Here is a 16,519-nt window from a genome sequence, read left to right as displayed (position 1 = left end):
ACAGTTACTTGCAGGGTTTATTTTTGGTTGTCTTTTTTCCTTGAATATAGAAAAGAGTAAATTAAAGGAAGAAAATCATGTACAATAAAATGTTTCGGTTCTATTTTACTTTCTTCGACAAACGTAACGAAACGTCATTAACGGCAACCAAAAACAAACCCTCTCCATAATTATCGTTTAAGAAGCATTTTTCAATGAAAAAAATCTTAACTTTCAAAAATGAAAAGAAAAAGTATGGTGTAGAGTTTTCTTTCTTTCTCTTGAATGAGGTAAAATTGAATAATGATCAATTTATTTGATATACTATATTATATAAAACAAAAGCATAATATTGCGCCCGTTATGTACAAAGAGCCTTTGTAATTGATATTTAATTTACAATTGAATAATAAAAACATAACGATAGTTACACAAAACTTGTGTGTTTTACTTTGGCTATATAAAACCACAACGAGAAGCCTTGTGGAAGGTGCCATAATAGATGTGAAATATGACTATGTGATACACCAAAATTCTAAATTCTAAATCCTAAATTTATAATGTGCCACATATTTTCTTTAACGGCGTGCCTTGGAATGAATTGGAATGGAAAAACGGTAGAAACAAAAGAAGTTTGTTTTACCATATAATGAGTAAAACTCAAATAACAAACTATTCTATGTATCTTATTAAGTTGAAATCTGGTGCTGTTTAATATTCGCTCTAATTCGAAGATATTCAATTGCTATATGCGGTATTTAACGTAGTAAAAGTATTATTTTAAGTTATTTGATATGAGTGAGTCGAAGAAATATGATATACATGAACCACCACATAATTTTTGCTGACTGATATAATACGACTAAAGTGTACCTGATCTATAAATGCCATACGACATTCTGTGCTACATTGAAATATACAATATATAGTTAAACTAGATACGAATAAAATGTGTCAAACTACGTCCGTATGAGCACAAATGTTGAATGAAATTAAAACTACTACATATGAAGGTGTACATATGTACATATATAATTAGCTTTCGATGGGTCATTATTTATCTTCACATGGACATCTAGTTTAATATTTTTGATGCAGAAATATAATTGCACTGGTTCGTACCATCGAACAACAGAAATTAATACTTTCAATATATATATACATAGTTGTTAATTTCATAAAAACACGTTAGGTAAAGACATGTTAAAATTTTATAATGAATTTCCATCAAATCATGAAATACCATATCAGTTTCTAATAATCAGCTATGACTCAACTTTATTATGCAATTTTGGAGTATTTGAAAGATGATGTAATTTTGTTAATTTAATTATTTTAATCTTACTTATATTCAAATATACAAAATAATTACTCCAAGCACTGTGAACAAGTTTTATAACAAATAAGTAAATGCACGATATAAAATTCAAGAAAAAATTCTATGGAGAGATAAAAAAGTGAATTAAAAAATGTATTATTTGTCCAATTTTATTTCTTCCCATGCAGAATATGCTTTAAAATATCTCTTGTTGCTGCATATTAAAAGAGTATATTATAAACTTTATCTTGAAAAGAACATTTAAAAAAATGTTAGAACATTATTAAAATATTTGAATGTAATGATCAAAAATTCCTTAGTACACTTATCTATATTAGAGATGTTCTTAGTGCCAGTTACGTAAATTTATCAATTTCAAGAATCAATAATGCCCTACGATTTATATTATTAATAATTTTGCTATCTAAGAAAAGTATTATAAAAACAAATTATATATTACTTTCGGTCTAATGTACATTCAACTTAAAAGTAACAAGATCTGTTATATTATCTCCAGTCTAACGTATATGAAATTAAAAAGTAACAAGCCATAAACAATTATTATGCTTAATGCATACCAGTTTCAAATACGTAATACTGGAGTATATTATGCTGGTATATTTCTTTTGACTTTTTCCGGACTATGATCATAATTTGTACCTTGCCTCTTTGACGAATATAAATATAAATTATTAATATTGCAGAGCAAGTAGGAAGAAGTAAATACCGGCATTTAGTTTTTCCTTAGCTCCTTATATAAGCTTCTACGAAGCTCCAGCTGTGATGCTTATTTCAGTAATATTGATGTATTCAAATATGATCTAATTTTTAAATTGAACTAATTAACACGTTAACTGCCACGCGAGTTTATAAGAAAATTTCTGTCAAGCCATGTGCACTGTTATACCATGGTGCACTTTTAAGATTGAAACTTACTCTATATAGGTGTGTAAACATATTGGGTCTATTGTTTAATTACATAGTCAGATTTTGATTCGGATATTAATAAATGCAGTAATAGTAAATGTGACATAGATATTATTGATCATATTTTACAAAAATTGGTTCTTGAGGAAGAAAGAACAGTGGATACTAAAAAAAGTACATGCAATTCAGCTTAGAAAATGGAACGAATTTAGTTGTCGGCAACAATCATTTTCTTTTACTGAAACAGGCAATCTTATTAAAAAATTACCTAGCAATATCAATCCCTACGATGTGTTTACTTTGTTTGTTGATGACGAAATAATAGACTTGCTTGTATTATTAGAAACAAATAGATATGCTGAACAAAAATTAAATAAATCTGAGTTAACCCCATCTTCACGGATGCATAAATGGACTCGAACTAATTGTGAATTTATTGTGTGAAATTATATCCTGTGAAATATCTTTCCAAATACCTACTAACTTACCTTGTAAGTGCTCAAATAAGCATCACCCGAATACGGATAACGCAGCCTGATCAGAATTTTCTGACGCAGCAGTTAACGTGTTAATATACCTACTATGTTCTAAATTTTAAACATGCACATATAAATGTACAGCAAATATATTTTTTAACTAAGATTTTTAACAATTAATGGTCATTATCTATTTACAAGGGGAGGCCAGAATGCGAGAGGCAGAGAGATTTTTTCAAACTTTGCGCACTTGTAGTAGTCCTTGAAAATACACATTGTACATTTAAAAATAACGAGATCTCTAACCGTTTGCGAAAAAACGGGGGTAGAAATTTCACAAAAATTCTTATATTCACTTATTTCTTTTTTCTAAAAAAAAAAAGTTAACCTAAATTAACATACTTTACAATATTGGAAATAAGAAATAAAAAGATAAAAAAAAATCAAGGAAAAGAATAATTTTCCCTGTCGAGGAATCGATCCGGTGACATAAGAGACACATGGGACCGCGTTGCTACCTATTACGCTACCGAAGAAAAAAAAAGTGAATATAAGAATTTTTGCGAAATTTCTACCCCCGTTTTTTCGCAAACGGTTGGAGATTTCGTTCTTTTTTAAAGTATAATGTATATTTTCAAGGACTACTACAAGTGCGCAAAGTTTGAAAAAATCTAAGCCTCTTGCACTCCGGTCTCCCCTTGTTAGAATTTTATATTAAAAACAGTAATCTCAAAATATCATTAAACAGCACAAATAATGGAATATATTAAAAAATACGTTGTGGAAACATTGATCCAAATTGCGTTCCAAAGTATTCTCATTAATTCTGTTCCGCATTCTATTGTAAATTAATAAATTTATCCTTTAATACTTAAAACTCTATCTCTGAGATTGTTCCATGTCACCTGTACTGCTACCACCAGCTGCCTCGTCTAAAGCATTATCATCTAAAGACAAAAATATTACATTACCATTATTAAATTTTTCATCAAAAAATAAAAAATTTAATATTTTACCAGGCGAAGGAGATCCCTTGACTCTGCAGGTATTATAACTACCACAATTCAAACATTTTAATCCAACAACATGATATTTCACAGTAGATTCCTAAAACAACATTTGTGTGAATGTAGTAATAATATCATTCCTTTTATGCTACAGTCAGGAATGTGCAAATGAGTTAAGATATGTATTAAATGTCTATATTTCCTCTTGATTTTTTGTAAAAATATCCAATATATATGTTGCATAACAACGATATTATACTTTAAACTTGATTCATAAATGAGCGTTGAATTACTCTTTAATTATATGCCAGAGGTATGAGTATGTATTCATAAGTTTGGCAAAAAGAAAATTCATTTAGCAAGAATGATTATTGAAAAGCAGTGTGTCTCACAAGTGTGTGTATCACGCGTGTAATAATTGTTTCTTTAGATTCCAATACAATTGCAATTTCATAAAGTTTGTTTAATATAAGTTTATTATTTTCTTATTTGAATTATTGCCATGACAAGTTTATAGCATATGCCTTAAAGCATACAATGAATTGTTAACCATATCAATTCGAAAATTGAAAGATTTTAAGACTTGCAGAATACTATTTCTGAATATGAGGTTCGCTTTGCCGAACTGTGGCACTTCCATTTTGTTACGATTTGTAATGGAAAAATTTGTTAATGTTGTTGAAAGTGTGTATAATAAAAGCTTGAAAATAAATTTTGTCTTTGGCATAAGGCAGTCAACATAATATTTGATATTTCAAAATGGGCATATGAAGATATCATATAATAGTAGACATTATAAGATACATATATTCCAAACACAATAAATATTATTACATACCTCGTGACAATCTTTACATAAAATATCTGCCTTATAATCCCTATATTCTTCTGGCATTGGTGTTAAAGATACTTCCATATCAAGAAATCTCCATAGGTCTGTCATATCTAAAAGAGATACCTGACACGTAGGACACGCATAATGACCAAAATGTAACAATTCCTCAAAACAAGTCCGATGAAGCAAATGCCCACAACCTGGGATATGGCAAGGAATCCGACTTGTGTGAATATCCTCTAAACAAACGGGACAGTTTGCATGTGATACATTTTCCACACACTGCAATCAAAATAACATTTATATTATTAGATCGAAGAAAATAATTAAAACAAATTGTATCAATATCTAGATAGATATACATATGGGGAAGCGAAGTGATCTTAAACTCTTGTAAGTGAAACAAACCACAAAAGGTGTATGTTTGTACAGTCACTTTCCATACTAGGTAATATAGAAAAAGACACAGTGAAAAAATGCTTGGTTTCTGTTAAGAGTTTAGCTGCTCTTTCTCTTAAGATCACTTCGTCTTCCCCCTCCCATGCTCTAGACACAGCAAATTAAGCATATATTTTAAATTTACCAAAATCCTCTAGGCATTGTTAAGAATGCTTGGATTCTCAACTTTGACTGTAGCATATATAAAACATAAGTATTGAAATATATACCGTATGACCATTTTGTAGCTGAATAGGGAGACACATATTGCACTTGGCACAATGAAAAAATCTATCCCGTCCGCCAACTCTGCATATTCCACAACCATCGCAGTGGTATTGATTCTTATCTTCATCATCGAAAAGATTGCATTCTAAACAGGTATATTTTCCAAAATGGCAATGACAGTTTTGACACATAGCCTGTACAGGCTGACGAGTATCGCATAGAACACATATTAATTCTGTTACTTCTTTTCTATTCACAGTATGTGTTTCTTGTTCATCATGACAAAACCGGCATGTATAAACCTTATTGCAGCAAGGTGTCTATAAGAATAAAATGACAGGTTACGAAACTAATTTATTTGTAAAAACAAAATATATAATTCTTTTTTAATTTTTTTTCTATTAAACTTAATTAATTACTTTATATACGTATATGTAGAAATATATTAATGCTAAATTATGAGATACATATATAATTGAAAGATTATTAAAAATCAATACATTTCACAAAACACGATATCCAGTATAAAAATACAAAAGGACATTCTAAAAAGACATTACCACAAACTTCGATTTCCGTTTATAGTGCTCACAGCCGTAATCATCTTCGGATGTTGCAGTCGACTCGTCTGCTGAGGTTGAAGTATGACTTTCATCTGTGGGGGTAATAGAAGGATTCTCTTCCGAAGGTGATACGCGATGTTCCTTTTCAGAACGCGTCGAATTTGCTTCTCTCTCGGAATTATCGCTGGACGACGCGGCTTCGCCATCAATGTTCTCTACAACACGCACTTTTTCGCTATTCTCCATTGCGTTACTTCCTCTTTTTCCTCTTGCTCCTCTTCCTCTTCCTCTTCCTCATCGACCTGCTCCTCCGGTCGTCCTCCTATCCAGCAGTTCTTCCACCACCGACTTCCACGTCTCGATGATGGATCACAGTTTATTTGCTTAATTAATATGCTCCTTTAGGCGTATCACTTAAAATCGGTAAAAAGACAAACAATCTTCGGCACAGGGATTCAAAAAATCTCCATTTCTACCTATATCTTTTTCTCCATTTCTTTCTTTTCTTTTCTCCTACACATCTATTAACTTGAATTTTTTTCCTTACTCTATTTCTACACGTCTCTCTCTCTCTCTCTCACTCTCTCTCTTTCTCTTTCTCTTTCTTCCTCTCTCCCACACCTTATTTCTTTCTCTTTTTTTTGTATAGCAATAAAATATACAATACTATTAGGGGAATATATATATCACAATATATTCCTTATATAATAAAAACGTGTAACTTTGACGTTTTATACAATACAAATATTGTTCACTGTTAGAAAACTTTTCATATTTGAAGAGAAAGAAATTGTATAGTCATTGATATAGATAAACAACGATAACAACACCACTGTCGTCATTCCATTCGCTCTTTTCGTTAATCGATCGACATGTTACATTGTTTTGTGCAATGATAATCTTTGCTTACTATGGATATAGTTATGAGGCTCACATAAATTTACATTATTTTGTACACGTTAGTTCTACTTACTGATAGTGATCTATGTGAAAATGTTGTTTATGCAAATAATGTAATTTATACCTGTAAAAAGTAAACATCTTATAATAAATTTGTATCAGAATATATATGAATCATTTTAAATGTAATATTTGTTTTATTTAAGACAACATTGTGTTAACTGTATCATCCAATAAGATTTCAATTACGACAAATAGGATTTCATGAAAACGAAGCGGTAGTAATGATCCATTTAAAAATATTTCGAAAGTGTTTCAGCTCAACTATTTATTTGAATTCTGTTATAACTAAAAATATAGCTAAAATAAATAGACTATTATGATTGTATATACATAAACACAAATATTTGTGTATATGTATTGAATAAACAATACACACACTTAAGATAATATTGTAAGTGCGTTGCATTCCGTATGTTGACATCTTCGTGGTTGACATATTGACAAGAACATGTAAACAATCTTTCTTTATTTATTATATGTTATTAACAAATTTTAATAGAACATAAAATTTTACTGCTTAAAAAGATGAAATTTAGATGCAGAATGATAGACGCTATAGCTATGCGAGATTTTACTAGTAAGCATCTTTCTAACCTTATTTTTGATTTTGTAAATATATGTTAAAGTGTTAATTATTCGTTAAATAAACTTCTGATTGTAAACAATGCCAAAAATTGTAAATAATAAAGCTATACGAATAATTTGAATTCAGTAAATGTTTAAAAATAAAGCGATGTTGAAATTTGATAAGAATGATGATCTGAAGTAACGTTTTTCAAAAAATATCTGACTATATAATATTAATTTTTTCTTTCAGATATTGTCACCATTATTTCAAAGATAGCAAAACAATGCGTCTTACGAATAACTACGGAAGAAATTTCTTTCAATATCGGTTGTGATAGTATACCTGTTCTGTGGGCAGAATTATCTCAGAGTCATTTTTTTACCGAATATATCATGAGTGGTGTTTCCGAACAGCAGAATGAAATTTATTTAGAATGTGAGGCGGCGATGCTTGCTAGGAGTTTGAGTTCTCTTCGTCTAAATTCGAAGAGTGTCAAAATAAAATTAACCAACAAACTTCAACCTTGTCTCACGTTTGAAATGGAATTATCTTCTTCAACCGTAGAATCACGACAATGCGTTCACGATGTACCAGTAAGAGTTGTGCCACGAAAAGAATGGACCACTTATAAAGTTCCTAATATATCAGAATTTGATGTAAGTTTCTTTTTACACTTAGAAATAAATCTTTCTATTAAACAATTATCTTATTATTTCAGATATCCGTAGACATGCCACTACTTCGAAATTTGCGCCATATTGTGGAAAGAATGAAAAATATGAGTCCACATTTAACATTAACAGCAGATAATACTGGAATGTTCATTTTGAAAGTAGAAACCGATAGTGCAAATGTATCGGCAAACTTTCAAGGATTACAAGTTTGGTCTTCTAGCCAAGAAGACAGAGTAATATCTGCTACGATAGATGTCAAAAAATTGTTAACCTTTTTAGCTTGGGATATAGTTCATCCCAATTCTGTAAGGTGTAATATAATAGAAAATAGGATAGTTAATTTATTTTTAGATTTAGCAGGGTATTTGAAAGTTCGCTACTTTGTTCCTGCAATTGCAGTATAACAAAAAAATTGATTAATTAAATTATAAAGTATGAAATAAAAAGCATATTTATTTTCCTTTTTTTAGATCAAGTTTTTTCTCTCAATCTTTTTCAAAAATATATAAGATATGATTGTTTTTGTGTTTTAGAAATTAATCATAGACATGTAGAAAAACTTTTGCTAGAATTAATTGTAAGCTAAATTGAAACTTCGTTCGTTTTCTTGTCTAAAGTTTTGGTGCATTTGATCGATCTGTTGTATTTTTTGAGTTAGAAGAGCTGTTCTTTGATCAAGCCATTGTAAACTGTTCATATGTGCATTTAAAATCTTGCTAATCTGTACAATTGGATCACTAGAATCTTGGATTCGATTGGCTTCGTTCAGATGTTCTATTATTTCTTTTAAATCTTCCGACATCTGTTTTAATTGAGTATCAATACTCTCTGCCAGACGATAAGTGTATTCTCTTTCTGGATCTGAGACAGATAATGATGCCAATTCTTTTTCAAGTGGTACTAAACAATCTTGTAATTCTTTTTGCTGACCAACCTAACAAATCAAAATAGACTTTTAATTAATTTCTCATATTACAATAATTTATACAATTAGCAAGATATTAATACATACAACATAGTCTAATTCATGTTTTAATTGTTGTTGTTCAAGTTTAACTCTTTCCACTTCCTGATTCAAAGTTACTATTTTTTCTCCATTATTTATAAGTAATTTGTCCCACACATTAACTTGTGTTGCCTGATTTACAAATACTTTTTCTTGTTCCTCCAATTCTAAAGTCCATTTGTTAATGGACTCCTCAAGTTGACAAAAATTAATACCTCCTGGCTGTACAGCATTAGCAGAGGAACTGACTCTAAAAAAGATAGCAAATAATACTCATTTATATTAATATACCTATTTTTATAATTTTATAGCATGACACATGTATTTATTTACGTAGTTGTAGTTCCTAAAGTGGTATGAGTAGTGACAGTTGCAATGTTTGAAGACGCAGTAACAGATGTTGTTTTGTTTAGCATAAAACCAGTAGTACTAGATGCAGTTGTACCAAATGTAAAGATAGGTACAGCTGAAGTTGTTGTAGTTGTACCTAGAGAAAATCCTGCAGCTGTGGTAGTGGCAGATGTATTAGTTATTCCAAATCCTGCAGTAGTGAATGGTGTGAGCGTAAATCCTGTTTGTATCGTAGACGTTTTTGTTGCATCTTGTAAAAATGCTGTTACAGTAGGTGTTGTTGTAGTTGCACCTCCAAAAGTAAAAGTAGGTGTGGTAGTGGTTGTAACGGTAGTCGTGGTGCCACCAATATTAAATCCAGTAATACTAGGGGTTGCAGAACTTAATGTTCCAAAAGTTAGACCAGTCGCTGCAGACGTTTGCACATTTTCGCTACCTGTAAGTACTGTAGACGCCTGTGCCTGTGTAGTAAATCCTGTAGATGCAACAGTAGCAGGAGTACTAGCATTTGCCGTAGAAATAGCCAATGTGGCTGCACCAAATCCTCCAAATCCCGTAGTCGGATTATTCGTTATAATACTACCATATGTTGCTCCTATAGTAGGCGCAGAAGTGCTTGATGTAGTGCCAAACGTAAAACCTGTACTTTGGCCTGGAGTAGTTATTCCAGATCCGAAAAGATTTCCAGGTTTATTTGGTACGGATGTAATCGTTAACCCAGGTGTCATTTGTTTACCTGCATCTCCAGCTCCAGTAACGCCGAATGTGAAACCTAAAAATGTTTTTAGAGTCGTTAACAATAAATATTTGAAGTTATTTTTCGTAATATTGTGTTAAAACTATGATCGAGTTTTTTTTCTTTTAATATATAATAATTATTCACAATATGAAAGGCTAATATATATGTGTTATATACTTGTTGGTGTAGCCATATTCGTCGTGGTTGTTGCATTGCCTTGAGTTTTTGAAGCATCGAATCCAAAATTCATATTTTATGTAAGATTACACTGTTTAACTCTTTAGCACAATAACACTAATCTTTTTTTCCGTTTAATTATAAAGGAAACAAAGTTAAATTAGTTTTAAATATTGTGCAGTCCATCAGTATAGAATAAGTAATAATAAAATTTAACGATTTATAAAGACAAAATATTAACATACGCCACTTTTCGTTTTTACATAGATTCAATAGCAAAGAAACTTATTCAATCTATTTCTGTTGCATATTATACTGATGCGAGGTAAAACTTTGTTGCCAACTTAAATATACGAATTATCCTATTATACCTAGATAGTAAAGTTGTCATGAAAAATTGATTATAAGTAATTGACCAATTGTTTGCTATTATATTTTCTTGACGATTAGCGGATTTTACGGACTCTTTTTTTCCCTAATATTTTGAAATATGATATAATTAGATAATAAAATTGTTGAATTATTTACGATGATGCTATTACAAAAGCTGTCAATCTCCCACTACGTTTGAATAATTATCGTTCACATTAGCTCGTTCGATATCCGAGTTTTTTCCCCTAGGACATCGATCCTTGCGAGGTATCGATAATGCTTCGAGACGCTACCTCGAGCTGTCGCTACTCGCGAACATGTTAGGGACTTTTCGTTATCCCTATAGCGTCAACATCATTGTATGAAAAGTCAAGTAAACGATATGATCTTGTTTACGAGTACCTTGATGGACGTGAAGACAAATCTTGAAACAATATTAATCATTCGAAAAGAAACACAAATAGAATTTGAACGTGACAAATATGAAGAAAACAACAGCCGTCATGCGTAGAATATTAAAAATAATTTTTCTTTTTAAAGAAGAACGGTGTCGTGTAAATTATACAAAAGGAAGATTACAGCAGATAGATATACTTCAAATCATCTGAATGTATATATTTAAAATAGAAAAGATATACAAGGTGCGCATTAAGACAGCCTTAATGTGATTTCTTTTTGGCCTTTTTTTAAACGGTTCTCCTACGCAAAGCGATGGTTTTATCACATTTCTGCGATTGTATTCCTACGCCGTCAAGTAATTGTATCATTGCGCCTACAGAATATACATTTTGCTGTGCGATGCGTCGTTAATGGCGTCTTCATACCCAGACCATTCGAAGAAAAAGACTTGATTTATATATAGTGTTTGGATAAATTGTGAATATAAAGAAATTTTCGAAATCTGTCATTTAAAATACCTTCAAAGATGTTTATTTTAATGTACATATATACTTATTTATCCATGTTAGTCAATTTTATTCATGGTTCAAGTTTAACGGCACCACCCTTGTCGGTATTGATGGTTGGATTTGAAGATGCTTATGATCTTTCTTTGCTTGCAAATACACTCTCGGATCAAGGAATCGACGTGACATTGATCATACCCGAACAGATTGCTAATGATCTGTATGAGAATCTCATCGATGTCGAAGTTTATCAGTTAAAGGCATCTCTCGAGAAGCTTGTTTATCCAGAAGATCATGCCTTGAAATTTTGTGAGAGTTTGCTCAAGGATCAGGAATTATCGCGAAAAGTACAGGAATTACAAGCAACGATCACATTGGTCCCTGCCTTGAGGTTAATTGTCAAATTGTTGTTTTCTTTTTTGTTTTATAGAATGTAATTTTTTTCATCGAATGATTACATTTTTAGACATGATGGATGCTTGTTACCATGGATTAAATCCATTGAGTCGATACCTATAATATTAACCAGAAACGCCTATGAAGAAGTTTACGCTTTTGAACGTACTGGTGTTGCTTTGCCAATTTTAAAGGGTGCTTTCTGGTCTAGAATGTCTACCAATCTAGCATGGAGATCTATATCTGCTAATATTGAAAACAATTATGTAACACCAGCTTTTGATTTAGTTAAGAAACATTTACCAAATTTACAGATCAGTCAAAATAATCTTTATTCCGATGTACGTTTAGTATTTTGGAGTACAGATAATATTTTGCGAATGGATTTTGCTTCCTTGACACAAATGTTAGTCGAGGTGAATAAAATTGAATGTTACATTTATATATATATATATGCACTTCATTCCGATTATAAAGTTTTATCAAAATTATGTTGCTGTAGATTGGATGTCATCACTGTAGAGGACCACAGCCTCTACCAGAAGAGCTTCATAAGTTACTTATTGAACATAGACTCGGTTCTGTTGTTGTTCTTTTGGATGGACATTATAAATCATTGGTAAAAGAGATAGCGCAGAAGTTGCCGCAAGGTAGACAAGGTCATGTAGTGGTATGGAAAGTTCGCGAGTCTGTTACTAATAGCGAGGAAGAATTTCCAGTAAATCTTTATCTCTGGAAAAACGTCGATAGACAAGATCTCATAGGTATAATGAATATTTAAAAAATAATTTATATTAACAATGGAAAATAAAAATTCGGAAATTATTAATTTATAGGTAATGGTCGGACACGTGTGGTTTTGAGTCATTGTGCAGATATCGAACTTTTGGAAATTGCTTTCCATGGTTCTCCGGTAATATGTTTTCCAAGAAATGCACAGGAATCTAAAAATAGCGTCCGTGCAGTCGAATTAGGTTTCGCACGCTTGAGCGATGATATGAAAGATATCATTAGTCTCATTAATACCATTTATTCGTCAACGGATTATCGTGAAAATGCTAGAAGAATTTCCGTAGCGATACGTGATAGATTAAATCCAGCATCAGATAGATTGGTTTACTGGCTTCGTTACATTGCCAGAACAAAAAGCGATAGCGATAAGTTCCTCGTTGCACCTAAGGGCGTAAGCACCTTCTACGAGGATTTCCAATTCTTCCTCGGTCTTTGCACGGGAGCCGTCATTGGTGTTTTATTGGCTGGAGTTGGTTTTTTATTGCGATACATTATAATATCGGAGAAAATGCGCAAATCAAAGGGAAGATACGAACGATAAGATATCTTTTAAGCATCGAAAGTATATGCCTTGTATAAATCGATTGCAAGACACATAATAGACGCTTTGTCGCATATGTATTTATATAAATGCACATGGATTACAGGTACATACATATACAAATGTTACGAACTATGGTATATCTCATTTCTAACAGAGAGAGAGGCCTAACCATTTACGAGAAGTTGTTTAATTAGTGATTTTAGAAAAGCTAAGAATATAATGCAATATATTATCATAAGGAAAAATAAATTATACAAATTTCTCAATACTCTGCGGTTCTGTGTGACAACAGTGTGCACAGTAACGAGTTTCTCGTTCGTCTACGCTTTTTATGATAGTCTTATAAACATACGGACGAATAGAGGTATCTAGTATAAACGTATTATTAAAATCGCAGTCCTAATTAAAATTAACAATTAGGTTGTTTCTGTTTGTTTTGTTTTTTCTTATTTTTATTTTTTCACTTTTTTTTTTATAAAAGGGAAAACGATTTTGACGTTGTTGATGTTTACTGTTGCATATGGATCGACGTTTTCATTCAATTTATTTTTTTTTCTTCTTCAATTTTAGTTTCTAGCATTATAACAGATAAAATACATTAAAGTAGTTACAAATGTAAGAAATGTGAAATTTCTCAAGCTTAATAGACTTTCCTTTGCTCGTGGTTAAACTGTTGAGTATATTTTTTTTCAATCGTATAAAAATTGTCTCACCAATTGCTTCTTAACTTTTTATCATATACGAGTACTAGTAGTCACTTGTTATTTAACAGTGCTTCATATCAACACTGAGAATTCGCGTGTGCGTACGCTTAGAGACACAATTTTAACCAAAGGTTTATCGTTCTCTCTTTGGTTATACAATCTTTTAATTGTCTACTGTGAAATAAAAAAAGTATACAAAGTAATGTTATGTTAAATAAAAATCAATAATAGAATTCATAATTTTAACTCAAACAAGGATCAATCCTTTGCACTTTCTGTTTTTTTTTTTTTAAATTAACCTGTAAAATGAGATCGAAGCTGTACAGATAGAAAGATGTTCTCGATTCGGAGTGAATAATAATAATACAATCGAACTAAAGTATTCATTACAAAAGTGGCAATTTTATGTTGTTTTATATTTAATGATGTGCATATCAATCACTTGAAATTATATGCATGACAAAAGTTTCAAATCACTCGGAGTATGTACCAAAAACAATTAAAAATTATTAGAAATAAAAAGCTTATGTGAATAGCTTGATTTTCAATTGACATTAAGAGTCAATCATATTGAATATCACAAAGAAATCATTAAGAAGTAATTAATAATTGTTACATAAAAATTACTTGTCTACATTGTAAGTATTATACAATGAAAGTGGAACACGGGAACGTCCGTGATTTAAAATGATATTCAAACATTGTTGGAAGTGAGAGGCATATTTATTACAGCTTAAACTAATCTACAAATCTTGGAGAATTCAATAATGGTTTGCAATAATGGTTTGGCAAAGATTGTTCTCTAATTCAATTAGATTAACTGATAAATTGCTACACACGATATTTGTTAAATGTTTCCTCATATAAAAAGTAGTTCAGAACCTGTTCCAGATTGCATTATTTCTAGATTTTTTGATGTTGCATTTCCTGTGCATTTAATTACCATGTATTATAATTCTCCAAGATTTGTAGATTCACTTAAGCTATAATAAGTATTTTTCTTATGTCCAGTAGTTTCGAATATAATTTAAAATTCAGAATGGTTTCATAGTCCATTTTTTACTTTGAAAAATACAATTTTCAAAAATTTTTGATTTCCATAAGTCGATTTGAAACTCTACGATGATTGAATTACTTGGTAATTTGTAAGTGAAACTATATTGTATGTTCATCACTACTTATATATTCTCTTTACTGTGATGTGTGCTTACGTGTTTTTTGTTCGTAAAACATGTTCGTTTCGTGCTTGGGCAGGATTCGGAAATGCGGTAATTATATTTACGTATATACAGTTACACGGATTTCTGGACGTAAAAGCTAAATACGATAAGATAGTATTTACATTCATTCATTGGTAGATTCCTCTTCTCGTTACAAGTGTTTCGAGCGTTTCGAAAAGAGAATTAACGGTGACAACACGATAGATATCAACGATTTGTCTTTCTTCTCTTTCAAACATGAACGATATGGACATTTCGCATTTCATATCTATAAATCTACCAATTTTATCATATTCTTCATTCAAAAGGTATCTACATACGATTGTACCTTTTATGCCGAATGCGGCAGCGAGCATTACGATTATTCTTATTTTTATGTAAAGACAAAATTCTAAGTGTTAGAGAGCATTGGCATATATTAAGATACCTATACTTTCAGAGATCTTTTTATTTTATTCTTTTTTTTACCTTTTTTTCTTTAATTTAATGGATAAGACACACTATAGTGTACGAATATGCGAGTATTCTCTTTTTTTCTTTTATCATTTTCTGAATTTCTGTATTTTTCTCTCTCTCTTTCATCTTGCACGTGGATATTGCAATCTAATTAGAATATTTCAAGCTTTTAACACTAAGGTGGTAACAGTCACTATTATTCAAGGTATGTATCATTGGACGAGCATACCAGGACGGTTCATCGTTCAATATGGTAATACAAGAGCTCTGATATGCTTCATAGTTGTAGACATTTTTTGGACAATTTTTATAATTGAATAATTTTTTCTAGATTGATTAAAATGTATTGAATGTACTAAGAAATCAATGTTTGTATAAAGTATGTTACAGTGATTAGTCGTAATTGTGACAAGAAATATAAAGTAAGCTTTTTCAAAGTTCTAATAAGTCATAAATGTAAATTGTAGATATCTTTGTAAATGCAATAGCAATTATATATATTTCATCCAAAGATCTTTAAAATTACTTTTGTCTTGCAAAACACAATATATCATTAAAGTTTAAGAAATCTTTCGACAATTTTACCTATAAAATGTATATGTTTAATTTTTATAAATATACTTTATAATATAACTTACTTTTCTTCTGTCGTTACAAGCAATAAGCCAAAGCTAAAGCTTTTATTGCTAAAGCTAGTCATATTTTCTTCTTTAACATACTTCATACAGAATATTGATTATTATTTATTTAGTTAAAAAAAGTTACTCGATATCAAAAAAGTATCTGAATATTTCAAATACTCATTATAATAATAATGCATACAGTCAATGCAGTAGTACAGGCATACATATATATATCTCCTTATAATCGGAAGTATCATC

The 16,519-nt window shown here is 30.7% G+C and overlaps 4 protein-coding genes across 4 annotated transcripts; 2 read left to right on the top strand and 2 right to left on the bottom strand.

Annotated features, from left to right (window-relative positions):
* Positions 1–275: 275 nt before the first annotated feature.
* LOC106790920 (RING finger and CHY zinc finger domain-containing protein 1) lies at positions 276–6,347 on the bottom strand. The gene is made up of 5 exons (XM_014756183.1): positions 5,769–6,347; positions 5,211–5,528; positions 4,546–4,824; positions 3,717–3,807; positions 276–3,647 (listed from the first exon to the last, which is right to left on the bottom strand). Exons 1-5 carry the CDS (start codon positions 6,015–6,017, stop codon positions 3,580–3,582), a joined length of 1,005 nt encoding a protein of 334 aa, XP_014611669.1. The 5' UTR covers positions 6,018–6,347; the 3' UTR covers positions 276–3,579.
* A 580-nt stretch (positions 6,348–6,927) lies between these two features.
* On the top strand, positions 6,928–8,445 carry LOC106790921 (checkpoint protein HUS1). The gene is made up of 3 exons (XM_014756184.1): positions 6,928–7,311; positions 7,552–7,958; positions 8,021–8,445. The coding sequence occupies exons 1-3, from the start codon at positions 7,260–7,262 to the stop codon at positions 8,378–8,380; spliced, it is 819 nt and encodes a 272-aa protein (XP_014611670.1). The 5' UTR covers positions 6,928–7,259; the 3' UTR covers positions 8,381–8,445.
* Positions 8,352–10,630, bottom strand: LOC106790919 (nuclear pore glycoprotein p62). The gene is made up of 4 exons (XM_014756182.1): positions 10,250–10,630; positions 9,316–10,105; positions 8,989–9,232; positions 8,352–8,910 (listed from the first exon to the last, which is right to left on the bottom strand). Exons 1-4 carry the CDS (start codon positions 10,320–10,322, stop codon positions 8,548–8,550), a joined length of 1,470 nt encoding a protein of 489 aa, XP_014611668.1. The 5' UTR covers positions 10,323–10,630; the 3' UTR covers positions 8,352–8,547.
* A 355-nt stretch (positions 10,631–10,985) lies between these two features.
* LOC106790922 (UDP-glucuronosyltransferase 2B30-like) lies at positions 10,986–16,143 on the top strand. The gene is made up of 4 exons (XM_014756185.1): positions 10,986–11,917; positions 11,993–12,338; positions 12,425–12,686; positions 12,759–16,143. The coding sequence occupies exons 1-4, from the start codon at positions 11,547–11,549 to the stop codon at positions 13,253–13,255; spliced, it is 1,476 nt and encodes a 491-aa protein (XP_014611671.1). The 5' UTR covers positions 10,986–11,546; the 3' UTR covers positions 13,256–16,143.
* The last annotated feature ends 376 nt before the right edge of the window (positions 16,144–16,519 follow it).

This window comes from Polistes canadensis, unplaced genomic scaffold, assembly GCF_001313835.1.
Source record: "Polistes canadensis isolate GaletaPanama2010 unplaced genomic scaffold, ASM131383v1 scaffold_269, whole genome shotgun sequence".
Lineage (NCBI taxonomy): Eukaryota > Metazoa > Arthropoda > Insecta > Hymenoptera > Vespidae > Polistes > Polistes canadensis.
The sequence above is the reverse complement of the archived record's forward strand: the minus strand, read 5'-3'. Positions and strand labels throughout refer to the sequence as shown.